A 15714-nucleotide genomic window follows, 5' to 3' on the forward strand; every position below is an offset into this window, starting at 1 on the left:
TCTAGATTCCATATATATGAGTTAATATACAATATTTGTTTCTCTCTTTCTGACTTACTTCACTCTGTATAACAGGTTTCAGGTTCATCCACCTGGGTTGGGATGATCCCCTGGAGGAAGGCATGGCAACCCACTCCAGTATTCTTGCCTGGAGAATCCTTTGGATAGAGGAGCCTGGTGGCCTACAGTCCAAGGGTCACAAGAGTCAGACATGACTAAAGCAACTTATCATGCACACATGCACCTCACTAGAATTGATGCAAATTCATTCCTTTTCATGGCTGGGTAATATTCCATTGTATATATGTACCACAACTTCTTTATCCATTCATCTGTCAATGGACATCTAGTTTGCTTCTGTGTCCTACCTATTATAAATACTGCTGCAGTGAACACTGGGGCACATGTGTCTTTTTAAATTATATTACCTGGGTTTTTTAAGTGTTTTATAATGAGCTCAAAAATGCTTATGAGAATGATAGAGCTGACAAAACAAAACTTCATTAGATCACACCACAGTAGTGATTGCATGCCTCTCCAGAGACCCTGCAAGGGAAATGTGGGTACCACCAAGTAGAGTCTTTACAGCTTTATACAGGATACAATGATCCCAGCGGCAAGTACACTCCAGGGCTAAGTCAGAGCTTTCTCATGTACATTAGTAAGTACCCTGGTTAAGTGAGTTCAGAGAGGGATTTTACCTCCAGAAAATTATCCTCTGTACTCTATTCCCACTCTGTACTGTGTGCTGTGCTAAGTCGCTCAGGTGTGTCTGACTCTTTGCAATCCCAGGGACTATAGCCTGCTAGGCCTTCTGTCCACGAAGAGGGTTGCCATGGCTTCCTCCAGGGAATCTTCCGACCCAGGGGTCAAACCCACATCTCTTGCAGCTCCTGCATTGCAAGCAGATTCTTTACCACCTTGGGAAAGCCCCAATCCCATTCTAAGCTTTTTCAATCACATGTTCTGAGGTTGAAGCAGTGGGAGGCCAGAAATGAGGGGGAAGAGAACTCAAAGGAAGAGCCACATGTGACTTTGGTGTTGTTTCTGGCTTTTCTCACAGGACTCTGTAAGATACCACCATCTCAAAAACTGATGGCTGAGGCTATGAAGAAGGAGCAGCTCATAGAAAGGTATGAAAAATAGCCTGCTACAGGGAAAATTTACCATTATATTCCACTACAAAACATTTTTTTCAGTATAAAAACCACTCCTAGGGAAGCAGTGAGGCAGGTTGGAAATAATTGCATTATGAGCCAGAAGAATATATTTTTAGTTCTAACTCTTCCACCCACTAGATTTGTGGTCCAGTGGTTAAGACTCCATCCTTTCACTGCAGGGGGGCATGAGTTCAGTCTCTGGTCAGGGAACTGAGATCCCTGCATGCCACACAGTGCAGTCAAAAAAAAAATTTGATTTTTGGCTTTAGATGATGTGCCTGGTGGGGGCATCAGGTCGCCTCAGCAGAACACAGAACCTGGCCGTAGACAATTGCAATCCTTTGTTTCAGTTCAGTTCAGTTCAGTTCATTCGCTCAGTCATGTCCGACTCTTTGCGACCCCATGAATCGCAGCATGCCAGGCCTCCCTGTCCATCATCAACTCTTGGAGTTTACTCAAACTCATGCCCATCGAGTCGGTGATGCCATCCAGCCATCTCATCCTCTGTCGTCCCCTTCTCCTCCTGCCCCCAACCACTCCCAGCATCAGGGTCTTTTCCAATGAGTCAGCTCTTCACATGAGGTGGCCAAAGTATTGGAGTTTCAGCTTCAGCATCAGTCCGTCCAATGGACACCCAGGACTGATCTCCTTTAGGATGGACTGGTTGGATCTCCTTGCAGTCCAAGGGACTCTCAAGAGTCTTCTCCAACACCACAGTTCAAAAGCATCAATTCTTCGACGCTCAGCTTTCTTCACAGTCCAACTCTCACATCCATACATGACCACTGGAAAAACCATAGCCTTGACCAGATGGACCTTTGTTGGCAAAGTAATGTCTCTGCTTTTTAATATGCTGTCTAGGTTGGTCATAACTTTCCTTCCAAGGAGTAAGCGTCTTTTAATTTCATGGCTGCAGTCACCATCTGCAGTGATTTTGGAGCCCAAAAAATAAAGTCTGACACTGTTTCCACTGTTTCCCCATCTATTTCCCATGAGGTGATGGGACCAGATGCCATGATCTTAGTTTTCTGAATGTTAAGCTTTAGGCCAACTTTTTCACTCTCCTCTTTCACTTTCATCAAGAGGCTTGGCCCCAAAACCCTGTTCTCTTTGTTCTTCTACTTCTCAGGCTGTTCTTTCTCTATATTTACAAGTATGTCCTCTTCCTCACTCCTAAAAATTGGTGAACCCCAACCTTAATCCTCAGACCTCTTCTTACTCCTGTTAACACTAGTGGGTAACCTCACCAGGCCTGTGGCTTTAAATAACGTCATGTACTCATGGCTCCCAAACTTGGGTCTCTAACCCAGATAGCTCCTTGGAATTCCAAATCCTAAACCAACTCCCTCTAGGTATCTCCACTTAAGATATGTAATAGGTATCTCAAACTTAAAAGAAAAAAAATTTACTATGTATTTAGCTGCCTCAGGTCTTCATTGTGGCACACAGGATCTTCACTGCATCATATGAGATCTTTTGTTGTGGCACGTGGGCTTTGATTCTCTGTGACTCGTGGTATCATAGTTCCCGGACCAGGGATTGAACCCAAGTGCAAGGTGGATTCTTAACCACTGGACCACCAGGGAAGTCCTGGTATCTCCAATTTAACATGTCTAGAAACTAACCCTCAACCTCCACCAGCACATGGGCTACTCTGAGGCTTTCCCCTTCTTGGTCGATGGCTACTTACTCCAGTTGAGCAGTCAAAAACCTTGGAGTGATCTTTTTTCCTCTTTTTCTTTCACATCCTCAGCAAATACTGTTAACTCTTACCCTCAGATAAATTCAGAATCCAGACCCCTCTCACTACCCTGGCTACTAACCACCCCAGAACAGGCCACCGTGGTCTCTCACCAGGACACTTGCGGTCACCTCTTATCTTGTCTCTGTGCCTCGTCTCTTCTCTTCTACGGTCTCCTCTTGACTCCACACAAGAGTGAACAATGTCACATTGCTCTTCTGTTGAAAACCCTCTGCTTCCCATTTCACTCCCAGAAACTTCCCTGCAGCTCTGCACCCATCCAGACAACAGCTCCCTCTATGCCCTCATTGTCTCCTGTTCTCCCAACTTTCCCACACTACTCCAGTCACTCCAGACAGCTCCCTGGGTTTCAGGCATGCCCCAGAACCTTTGCACTTACTGTCTCCTCTGCCTGGAATGTTCTGCCCCCTACCCCATACCTGTTGGCTCACTCTGTTCAAATATCCTCTCATCAGAGAGAAGCCTTCTCTAAGAACACTGCATGAAATGGCAACTCACCCAGTCTCATCGTTGCCTCTCCCCTTTACCTGTCTTTGTAAGTCTTCATAATTCCTCTTACTACTTGATGTATTCTATATCTGTTTGGCTGGGGTTTTGTTGTTGCTTTTTTTATTTGTTTTTCACTGTGCCAAGTGGCATACAGGATCTTAGTTACCTAACCAGGAATAGAACCCATGCCCCCTATAGTGGGAGCATTGACTCTTAACTACTGACCAGCAGGAAAGTCCCTGGCTGGGTTTTTCACAGCCTGCTGCTCTGCCCTGTTGGAATGTTAAGTTCCTTGACAGCAAAGACTTTGTTTTACTCACTGTTGGACTCCTAACACCTAGGATAATGCCTGTCATGTGACAGACACTTAGGGCTGATTGACTGATTAAAGGAATGAATGAATAAGTGAAAGAATGACATTGGCACATCATGAAAATTTACTAATAACAGAAATAGATAGGGATAGAACCTTCCTATACACTATACATTTGGCCCTTGAACAATACAGGTTTGAATGCATGGATCCACTTATATGCAGATTTTTTTTTAATATATTGGGAGGTTTGTGACAATTTGAAAACACTTGCAGATAAATCACAAAGCCTAGAAAATTGAAAAAATTAAGAAAAAGTTAGATATGTCATGAATGTGCAAAATATAGGTAGATATTAGTCTATTTTATCATTTACTGCCATCAAATATATAAAAATCTATTATAAAATTTAAAATTTATCAAAACTTGCACACAGAAACACAGATCCTACATTGTGCATTCACAAGCAAGAGAAATATAAATAAGTGTAAAGCATGCATGTGTGCTCACTCAGTCGTGTCTGACTCTGTGACCCCACAGACTGCATCCCTCCAGGCTCCTCTGTCCATGGGATAATCCCAGCAAGAATACTGGAGTGGGTTGTCATTTCCTCTTCTAGGGGATCTTCTCAATCCAGCGATCAAACCCGTGTTTTCTGCATTGGCAGGCAGACTCTTTACCACTGAGCCACATGGGAAACCCAAACAGTGTAAAGATGCAGTGTTAAATCATAACAGCATAAATTTAACTGTAGCAGTACTGCAGTAATTTCATGGCTACCTTCTGTTGCTATTGTGATTGAGCTCAGGTGTTTCACATATCTGCTTAATATGTCATATGACCCTAATCATCTCTGCATGAACAGTTCACCTCTCCAGCAAATTTCATATCACAGTAAAAAATGATCTCTCACATTTCTCATGTATTTTTCATCGTGATTAGTGCAATAATGTAAACCTTGAATCACAACACAGGACCCATTAGAGTGCCACTAGTGATGCTGGAAGTGCTCCCAAGAAGCAGAAAAAAGTCCCAAATTTATAAGAAAAAGTTGAATTGCTTGACATGTACTATAGACTGAGGTCTGCAGCTGCAGTTGTCTGTCATTTCACAATAAATGAATTCAGCATAAGGACCATTATAAAAAAGAAAATTTGTGAAGCCATCACTGTACCTGTGCCAGCAGGCATGAAAATCTTGCACTTTTTGTGAAATACTTTTTCATCTTGTGTTGAAAATGCAGCTTTTATGTGTGTGCAGGATTGCTATAGGAAAGGCATACTTATAGACTTTTATAGATTTGAAAAATAGTGAAGTCATTATATGACAACTGAAAGCAAAAGAAACATGGAGAAGTACTTAATGCTAGAGAAGGATGGTTTCCTGATTTTAGAAAGCAGGGTCTTTAAAAAAAAAAAAGTCAAGGAAGAGCAGCTTCTGTTGACCAAGAGGAAGCAGACAGCGTTCCAGGATGCCGTTAAGACAGTCACTGGAGAAAAAGGATATCTGCCTGAAACGGCGTTTAATGCAGACAAGAGTGCCCTATCCTAGGGATGGCGGATAGCAGAGTGCCACAAAGGACATTTATTATTAAAGAGGAAAACTGAACATGAGAATTTAAGGCAGGAAAGCATAGGCTAACTCTACATTCATGTGTAAATACAGTCGGGTTTATGGTCACGTTAGTTATTCAGTCGTGTCTGACTCTTTGTGACCAATGGGCTATATAGCCCGCCAGGCTTCTCTGTCCATGGAGTTCTCCAGACAAGAATACTGGAGTAGGTTGCCATTCCTTTCTCTAGCGGATAGGTTCACAGTCAGGACTGCCCTTAACTGTAAAACTGCTAACCCCCCCCCCCCCCCCAGCCTTTAAGGGAAAAGATAAATACCAGCTACCAGTCTTTTCATTGTACAACAAGAAAGCCTGGACAATGACAACCCTTTTTCTGGATTAAACCCAGTTCCTTCACTGCTCTGTCCCTAAAATCATAAAGCACCTTGGCAATAAGTGACTGTCTTTGAAAGTTCTTTTGATATTGGATAATCCCCTGGCCACCCAGAACACAAAGCGTCTGAAGTGCTCTATGGAAATGATTGTCAGTGCGATGGAAGAGAATCCCAATAAAGAGAATATCATGAAAGCCTGGAAGGATTACACCATTGAAGATGCCATCGTTGTTATAGAAAAAGTTGTGAAAGCCACCAAGCCTGAAACATTAAATTCCTGCCGGAGAAAACCATGTCCAGATGTTGTGTGTGACTTCACAGGGTTTACAATAGAGCCAGTCAAGGAAATCATGAAAGAAACTGTAGACATGGGAGGGGGGAAAAAAAGGTGGGGAGTGAAGGGTTTCAAGATAAGGATCTTGGAGAAATTCAAGAGCTAATAGACCCCACGCCAGAGGAGTTAACAGAAGACAATTTGATAGGGGGATGAGTGCTTCCAAACCAGGGCAAGAGGCTGAAGAAGAAGACATAGGAGAAGCAGTGCCAGAAAGCAAATTGACATCAGACAATCTGGCAAAAGGATTCCAGTTATTTAAGACTGATTTTGACTTCTTTTACAGCATGGACCCTTCTATGATACAGGCACTGAAACTTAAGCAAATGATGGAAGAAAAATTGGTATCATATAAAAACATTTTTAAAAGAAGTGAAAAAGCAAAAAAGTCAGACAGAAAGTATAGTGTATTTCCATAAACTTACACGACACGTGCCTGTCTCTCCAGCCTCCCCTTCCACCTCCTCACCTCTTCTCCCTCTGCCACCCTGAGACAGCAAGATCAACCCCTTATCTTCCTCCTCCTCTGCCTACTCAATGCGAAGACGACAAGGATAAAGACCTTTATGATGATCCACTTCCTCTTAAAGAATAGTAAATAATCATCATGCCCCACTGTTAATAGATTTATCTGTTGTGTATGTGTCTTCTGTGAAAATCTAAACCTGCACAGCAAGAACTGAATGAGAAGTCTTTGTGTCATCATCGTCATCACTGCTTAAGTATTTCTCATATAGAACTTCATGCGTAAGACTTGTAGGGAGTGGATAGCCCATCCTTGCATAGGCATAAGGTGAGTGACATTTACAGTAATATAAAATTAATAATGTGTTAGCTTTCTTATTGGTTTCTAACTTTGATTTCAAAGAATTATATTACTGTACAATATGCCTCCTTCTTTCATATTTGGAGAAAGAGTTCATCATCACAGGTAAGTGGGTTTTTTTAATGCAACAATATTTCCAATACTGTACTATGAATATGACTATAATACCATATACCATAAAAATTTTATAATGATTCATTCATTATTATGTAGGCCAGGCTTCCATGAAATAATCATATTGCTACTGCTTCTTCATTATCAATGTATAATTCATTATACTTGTAAATAAATATGAATTTCTTTTTCACATTATCTTTTCACTTTTGATGTCCAGCGTTAGGAATACAAATAACATCTACAGTGTTTTGTATCATATAAGACAATATTGATGTAGGTACCAATAGATAATTCATCTTATAAACAGACAACATAAATTTATGGGATTGATGAGTACAGTATGGTACTGTAAATATATTTTCTCTTCCTTATGGTTTTCTTAATATCATTTTCTTTTCTCAGTTTACTCTAAGAATACAGTATAGGGTCATATAACATACAAAATATGTGTTAACCTGCTTATGCTATCAGTATGGCCTTTAGTTTACTAATAATTTATTAGTAGTTAAGTTTGAGGGGAGTCAAGTTTCACTTAGATTTTCAACTATATGGGGGGTTGATACCCCAACTCCCTCATTATTCAGGGGTCAACTGTACTTACATCTGTGTCATGTTCAGTTCTGCTGCACCAAGTATGATCCTCTCGACTCACAATTAACATCAATAAAAATAATTCAGGTGGTTATATATGTGATGCTTTCTGATCATATTTATTTGTTCAATAACTGAGGTATCTGGACTGATCTGATTTTACCCTCATATCAAATTCAAGAACCAGAAACATTATTTAAAGCTCCACTTCCAATCGTCTTCTTCTGCCATTTCCTTTAACAAAATTAATTACACTCACAAATACCCTATGCAAATAAACTCCTTTTATTTTTTTCTCTCCAACATAGGAAAACATTCCCAACATGGTTTGACTCCAATGGAAAGAAACAAAATGGCGGGAGGTGGGAAAACTCATAACTTGAACATCAAGTGATCCATCTTTTTCCCTCTCAGGGGTTTGATGAAAGATCCCGGTGTAGACAAACTTGACTACATTTCCTACCTGGATGACCTTGCTTCCTTCATAGGCGTAAAGCCCAATGTCCCACTTCTGTTCATCAAGGATCCCAGACTAGCGTGGGAAGTTTTCTTTGGACCATGTACTCCTTACCAGTATCGCCTAATGGGCCCCGGGAAATGGGATGGAGCCCGAAATGCCATCTTGACCCAGTGGGACAGGACACTGAAACCCCTAAAAACTCGAACCGTTCCTGGTTCCTTCAAACCTGCCTCTGTGTCACATTATTTGAAAGCCTGGGGGGCACCTATACTGCTTGCTTCCCTTCTGCTGATCTACAAATCTTCCCTTTTTTTGAAATTGGCGCCAGAAAAACTACAGGACAGAATATCCGCTTACTGAATAAGTATTTGGTGAGGGTAAATCTGATGGGTGATGAGGATTGGCCCCAGTCATATTAATTCTGTTCCCAAATATCTTGTGTTTCCCCTCTCCTCTCCATCACAGCTGGTATAATCCAAGTTTAGGTCTAATCATCTCTTACCTGAATTATCGTTCTATCTTCCTCTGAAGTCTCAGTACCTCCTTTCTTGCCTCCTTTACCTAAGCAATTGTTCTAAAATAAAAAATACTGTCATTGTTTCCATCAAGATCTTAATAGGAACAAGACAGAACTCAAATTAGGTAATTTGTGGAAACTTTATATAAAGATTATGTCCAATGGTTTGAGCAGAGGGTAGGGAAATCATAAGTAGAATGAAATACTCCCAGACTAGTAACCATGAGATGCTTTTACCATCCATAGTTTTTCTAAAGAGGCAAAGGGAGAACAAATATGAATAAGAGAGCGAGGTTATGTGGAGAGGACCACCTCTCAAGAGCTGTGATCTCCAGCTCACCACTGAAGGCAGTCCATGGTGACCCCAAAAGTACAGAACTAGGGAAATTCATTGCCTAATCTTACGTTCTTCCCTCCCTCTGATCTTCTGCCCATGCTTCTCAATGGCCTAACCCAACTAAAATTCAGAAGGCAAGGTTACTGACTATTGTGGATTTAATTGCATTCATTCCCCCCAAAATATAGTCAAGTTCTAACCTCTGGTACCTGTGAATGTTGCCAGAGGTAACTTACTTGGAAATAGGATCTTTGCAAATATACGAAAATAAGATCTTTGCAAATGTACATAAGTTGAGATCATACTGAAATAGGGTGAGCTAGATCAAATATAAAAAGAGGATCCTTATAAAAAGAGGATAAAGCTACTTCCTGGTGATCTAGTGACTAGTTAGAGTCCAGGCTCCCAATGCAGGGGGCCCAGGTTCGATCCCTGGTCAGGGAATTAGATCCCATATGCCTCAACTGAAGATCTCGCATGCTGCAACTAAGACCCAGTGCAGCCAAATAAATAAATTTTTTTAAAAAGAGAGAGAGGCTAAGACACAGAGACACAGTTACAGTGGAGAATACCATGTGAAGTCAGGCAGAAGTTGGAATGATGCATCTACAAACCAAGGATCGCCAAGCAAGCAAACACTGAAAGAGACACAGAACAGATTCTCTCTCAAAATCCACAGAGGAAAAAGCCCCACCAACAACAAGTCCAGACTCCTAGACTCCAGAATTGTGAAAGAATAAGCCACCCACTTTGCTATGGCAATCTTAGGATATGATACACCAACTGATGTTTCCTGTGGAGGTCAGCCTGCTAGGCCACAGTGCAGAGCAAAGGTGATGGAGTGTGTATGTGGAAGGACAACCAGAAAGGATCCAGAGCAGACATGTTGCTTTCCAGTTTAAAAATCCTGCAAAGTTTCTCGCTGGATTAGAGATAATAAATTCCTTAGTCTTGAAGAGGAGACTCTTCCTGAGCTGAGTCCATTTGCCCAGGTCACCGGAATCCTGGACTGTAACCACCCCTCCTCTTCAAAATCCTACCATCTAGCCCTCATACCTCCTCACTTTGGCATAAGCTGTTGCCTTTTCCAGCTATGCAAATTCACACCTGACTGTCTTTCCAGGGTGAGCTTGATTATCTCCCTTTGTGAAGCCTTCTCTGAGTCCCCAAAGCAGAGTTGACTGCCACTACATAATGACTGGGCTTCCCTGGTGGCTCAGGGATGGTGAAGAATCTGCTCGCAATGCAGGAGATCCAGGTTCAATTCCTGGATTGGGAAGATTCTCAGGAGAAGGGCATGGCAACTCACTCCAGTATTCTTGCCTGGAGAATTCCATGGACAGAGGAACCTGGTGCGCTACAGATCATGGGGTTGCAGAAGAGTTGGACATGACTGAGTAACTAACACTTCCACTTTCTTTCATTTTTCATGACTGCCATCTCACATACTACTCCATCATTGTTCTGTTCTTACTATAACATTAATGTAATTTTCTTTTTGTGTCCATCTCCTAATAAATGGGGGTTCTTGAGAGGAACCATCATCTTGTCCAGCTAAAACACTGCCTGATAAAAATACTGCAAAATAAATATTTGATGACTAAACAGTAGCTTCACTGGCTGACATTCCTTGTCTCTCTTCTACCCACATTCTTTTCTTCTGCCAACTTGATAAATTACTTCAGACTACTTCAGCTCTGCAAATGAACAAGGACCGTCCACCAACATATAATTTTATAAGACAATCCATGTGGCAGTCAGAATATATACAACTGATCAGCAACTGGGAGCCAGGAGTACTGATGGAAAGTGCTAACTCTAGAATTCAACCTGGATTATAATCCCAGCTCTGCCATTAACTGTGAAGCTTTGATCAAGTTACTTAGCCGCTGTGAGTCTCAAGTGTCCTCATCTGGAAAATGAGGCGACAAGAATATTACCTACCTCAAAAGTAAACATGAAGTGAGACAATATAGGGTGTTACTTACATAGTAAATTAACTATTAACAGCTGAAGAGTTTGAGGACATTTTAAATTCTCTGAATTAAAGGATTGGAAACCTGTGGCCTGGCTCTATTCCCTGTTGCCTAATCAGAGAGTATGGCCTCAGCTGTCTGTGGACCACCTGGTAGCACCTTCCAACTAGGATCCCTCTTTTGTCCTTGTGTTCCCCTCTCCCCCCAAGACCTGAGGCCATTGCCACCACCATCGCTGCCATCACCATGGTACCACTCACATGCTTTTTACACAGACCTTCCAGGATGCAGCAAGCCAGTAATACCAAAGGAAGAATTATTCTCCATCATTAACAGTGGACCTCCTGACATAACTTGTTGATGTGTCTCTAGGGTTTTAGTGACAACGAGCCCTGGTCAAAGAAGCACCTGATTTCAGATCTTCAAAACCAACTAAAACTAACTAATAGGAGCAGTGTAGTTGGAGGATGGAAGGAACAAAAAGTGCCCACCAAACTGAGAAGGTATCTTGAGACTGAAAAATGAGGTGGACACCTCCATGTAATCACTGGATCACATATTACAAGGCAGCTTACTCACAGGGTGGGATCTGGATCAAGCAGACAATGATCCCGAAGTGTTCACAGCTGCACTCCATACCACCAAAGGGGTCTTGGAACACTTTTACAGTTTACCTAGGCTATGAGCATATGTCCTTGGAAACAGGACATGCATTGCTAAGTTAAGATTTTTGAACAAGTTAACTAGTCTCATGAGTACTAGAATACATCAAGGAAGGTTTTCCTTATTGTTTGGGGACTATTAGCATAGAGGCCACCTGGTCCTAATGATTCTTAAACAATATCATTAACTATAAAGCCCTTGACAATGGAGAAGTGATCTGCTGCACAGTACAGTCCTGGGTAGGGTCAGTGAAAGGACAGGAGAAATTGTGAAGACCTAAGATGACCCTCAGAGCAGCAGCTCGGTGTCCATCCACCTCCTCGACTGACAATGAAACACAGGTCCCAAGGGTGATTCATAGTCCCATAACATTTAGAAATATTATTAAAGTCATTTTAATTTTTACCACTTATTATATAATTCATATTTTTAAACATAAAAGTATAATTTAAATGAAATTGACAATATTAAAGAAGCATTAGGAGGCAAACCACATTTCCTAAGTTCTTTCAAGGAAATAAAAAATAAACCAGCTGTAAAAGTCTCTTGTTCAACAATAAAATGTGCTCAAAGCTCAGCATTACAATAAGATACTTCTGTTATACAATTTCTGAAGATTTATCTCCCCCAAAAGAAATTTTTCAAGTGTAGGGGAAGTCTCTTTTTTGAAAGGACTAAGCTTCAGTTCAGTTCAGTTCAGTCACTCAGTCGTGTCTGACTCTTTGCAACCCCATGAACCGCAGCAAGCCAGGCCTCCCTGTCCATCACCAACTCCCAGAGTCCACCCAAACCCATGTCCATTGAGTCAGTGATGCCATCCAACCATCTCATCCTCTGTCATTCCCTTCTCCTCCTGCCCTCAATCTTTCCCAGCATCAGGGTCTTTTCAAATGATTCAGCTCTTTGCATCAGGTGGCCAAAGTATTGAAGTTTCAACTTCAACATTAGTCCTTCCAATGAACACCCAGGACTGATCTCCATTAGGATGGATTGGGTGGATCTCCTTGCAGTCCAAGGGACTCTCAAGAGTCTTCTCCAGTGCTCGCTTTGGCAGCACATATACTAAAATTGGAACGATACAGAGAAGATTAGCATGGCCCCTGCGCAAGGATGACATGCAAATTCGTGAAGCGTTCCATATCTTTGACACAGATATACAGAACAGACTTTGGGACTCTGGGAGAAGGCGAGGGTGGGATGTTCTGAGAGAACAGCATTGAAACAAGTATACTATCAAGGGTGAAACAGATCACCAGCCCAGGTTGGATGCATGAGACAAGTGCTCAGGGCTGGTGCACTGGGAAGACCCAGAGGGATGGGATGGGGAGGGAGGCGGGAGGGGGGATTGGGATGGGGAACACATGTAAATCCATGGCTGATTTATGTCAATGTATGGCAAAAACCACTACAATATTGTAAAGTAATTAGCTTTCAACTAATAAAAATAAATGAAAAAATTTAAAAAAAGAGTCTTCTCCAACACCACAGTTCAAAAGCATCAATTCTTCAGTGCTCAGCTTTCTTTATAGTCCAACTCTCACATCCATACATGACCACTGGAAAAACCATAGCCTTGACTAGACGGACCTTTGTTGACAAAGTAATGTCTCTGCTTTTTAATATGCTATCTAGGTTGGTCATAACTTTCCTTCCAAGGAGTAAGCATCTTTTAATTTCATGGCTGCAATCGCCATCTGCAGTGATTTTGGAGCCCAGAAAAATAAAGTGAGCCACTGTTTCCACTGTTTCCCCATCTATTTGCCATGAAGTGATGGGACCAGATGCCATGATCTTAGTTTTCTGAATGTTGAGCTTTAAGCCAACTTTTTCACTGTCCTCTTTGACTTTCATCAAGAATCTTTTTAGTTCCTCTTCACCTTCTGCCATAAAGGTGGTGTCATCTGCATATCTGAGGTTATTGATATTTCTCCCGGCAATCTTGATTCCAGCTTATGCTTCCTCCAGGACTAAGTTTCAGAGATTGCATTTTCTAGTTTAATATCAGTACATACGTATAATAACGTAAGAGGAAATAAATAAGTCCCAAAACATTTTCTTGGACTCCTCTTATGCATACAAGTTCTAACACCCTCTCCACATTGAGCTCACTGTAGCTCTTCAAGTCAGCACTGAGTCTCCAGGCAGGTAGTAATCAGAGCACCTACTATTCGCTCTGTAGGACAGAAACGGAACTATATTCACGCTCACACAATCCACTGCACTCAGCTGACCTCACTTTACCCATCCCAGGCAGTCCGGCCTCCCTCAGCCACCTTCAGTTAACTTTCAGGTACCTGGCAAGTGAACAGTTGGCAAATAATCAGATGTAATGGTTCACTGGCAGCAGACAAACAGTAACAGACAAAAGCAGAGAAGAGGAGCAACCAAGAAGGAAGACAGGAAGAGGCAGCTCTTTAGAGTCACGTGGAAGAATTAAATCACTCCCAATAACCTTTAAGAACACCAGTAACTTGAAAGACAGAAAACCAGTCAACCACAGTAACAGTTTTCTGGGGCCAATCAGCAGAGGGCGCCCAGTCTTTCCATCAGTGGTTTGGAAGGAACATGTTGAATTACAGCCTGAACTATACTAAAGCCTAAATCTTTTTATTTTATTTTTTTTTGGGGGGGGTGGTTATTTTGTTTTGGTTGCATTGCACAACTTGTGGGATCTTAGTTCCCTGACTAGAGATCAAACCCTGGCCCTGTCAGTGAAAGCAACTAGTCCTAACCACTAAACCACCAGGGAATTCCTAGCCTGAATCATCTTTTGAGAGGAAATTTGGTTTCTGAAAGCAGCTAAAAATCATTTAGGACTCAATATGAGTATATAAGATGTAAAGACAAACTGAGAAATTTCCTTTTGATTGAAAATGAAACATGATATAAATAATGAAGTTGATTTGCTTCTGTGATTCCAAACAATAAGTCTGAAAAATGGAGAAAGAGCAAAAGAATGAAGAATGAAAATCCAAAGAAGTGATCAGAGCAAGATGCTTTCATACATTTTGGACAAAGAAACAATACATTTGTGAAGACTTGACAAGGCAGAGGGGTTTGGGCTGGGGTAATAAATGGTGAAAATGTAACTGGGAAGGCAAGGGTTAGTTTGACATGGTTTGTAAAGATTTCTCAACCCAAAATTTCCTATTTCTGGTGATAAGAATATCTTCCTTCCTTCTGGTACAGGGAGGGTACCTTTCACATGGAGACTAGTGAGTGTCATAGTGACTTTTCTGCTCCTACTGTTGTCTCAAACTCTTTCAGCTTAAGATATTCAATATGCTTAGTCGCTCAGTTATGTCCAACTCTTTGCAACCCCATGGAATGTAGCCCGCCAGGCTCCTCTGTCCATGGGGATTCTCCAGGCAAGAGAACTGGAGTGAGTTGCCATGCCTTTCTTCAGGGGATCTTCCTAACCCAGAGATTGAACTCAGGTCTCCAGCATTGCAGGTGGATTCTTTACCATCTAAGCCACCAGGGAAGCCCATTCAATATGCCTAGGCGCCATATTTTGGGCTAGCATGCCCTGAACCTTGTCATACTTTGTACCACGCAAAAGTTAGAACACCACAGGTACACAGGATACAGCAAAAGTTTCCTGCTCACACTTCTTAAGCAAAATCACACAAAAGAAGGTAACAAGGCCAAAATGATACCTGCCTGTCCTTTCAATGTCACATTGAAGCATTGTTTAACAATCCTCTCAAGGATTATTTTATTTTCTAAGAGAAGTCTGAATGTTCTAATTAACTATTAGAGACTCAGACTCTATAAAGTTAACTTGTAGATTTGTGTTTAATAAAGATGCAAATGATCCCTCTCTAGCAAAAGAGATAATCCCAAAGGCTATGGCCTAATGCCCTGCTTAAACATGAATCAGTTTTGTTTCTAACCTAAGTAATTTATTCTAACCTTTCTTTATTAAACTGCCTATAAATACTCAGTTCTTTAAATGCTCTTTGAACCAGCTTTACATACTGATTCCCTCACCAATTAATGAGATAATTAAAGTTTTGACATGGGTTCATAGTTTACATCTGTCAAAAAAAAAAAGGTTATGTTTTTAACTTCTGAAAATCACACTTTCACATCGTAGAAGTGAGTGAGCCATTGGTGAGAACTCATCTAAGTAAGTCTTTTTCACAATGAAATCTGGTAAGGGAGTGCTTTCTTGGCACCTACTACTGCTCAGGTCATGGGCAGCATGATATGAGGAAAG

At 41.4% G+C, this 15714-nt stretch overlaps 1 protein-coding gene, 1 long non-coding RNA gene and 1 other non-coding gene across 5 annotated transcripts in view; 2 read left to right on the forward strand and 1 right to left on the reverse strand.

Moving 5' to 3' along the window:
* The window catches only part of FMO4 (flavin containing dimethylaniline monoxygenase 4), a 39589-nt gene extending 26888 nt beyond the window's left edge, over positions 1 to 12701 (forward strand). The window contains exons 8-9 of one of the 2 annotated variants that reach the window (XM_061160302.1): positions 1064 to 1133; positions 7954 to 12701. In XM_061160302.1, coding sequence (XP_061016285.1) covers positions 1064 to 1133; positions 7954 to 8359 — 476 coding nt within the window. In that variant the 3' untranslated portion in view covers positions 8360 to 12701. Of the gene's footprint in view, positions 1 to 1063; positions 1134 to 7847 lie in introns of both variants that reach the window. The other variant, XM_061160303.1, reaches the window with a different exon arrangement.
* Positions 1 to 15714, reverse strand: part of LOC133069139 (uncharacterized) — a 77331-nt gene that overhangs the window by 33851 nt on the left and 27766 nt on the right. The window lies entirely within an intron of this gene.
* LOC133069780 (U6 spliceosomal RNA) lies at positions 12531 to 12637 on the forward strand. The gene has a single exon (XR_009695993.1). It is a non-coding gene; the product is annotated as a U6 spliceosomal RNA (small nuclear RNA).

Source organism: Dama dama, chromosome 14 (assembly GCF_033118175.1).
Source record: "Dama dama isolate Ldn47 chromosome 14, ASM3311817v1, whole genome shotgun sequence".
NCBI lineage: Eukaryota > Metazoa > Chordata > Mammalia > Artiodactyla > Cervidae > Dama > Dama dama.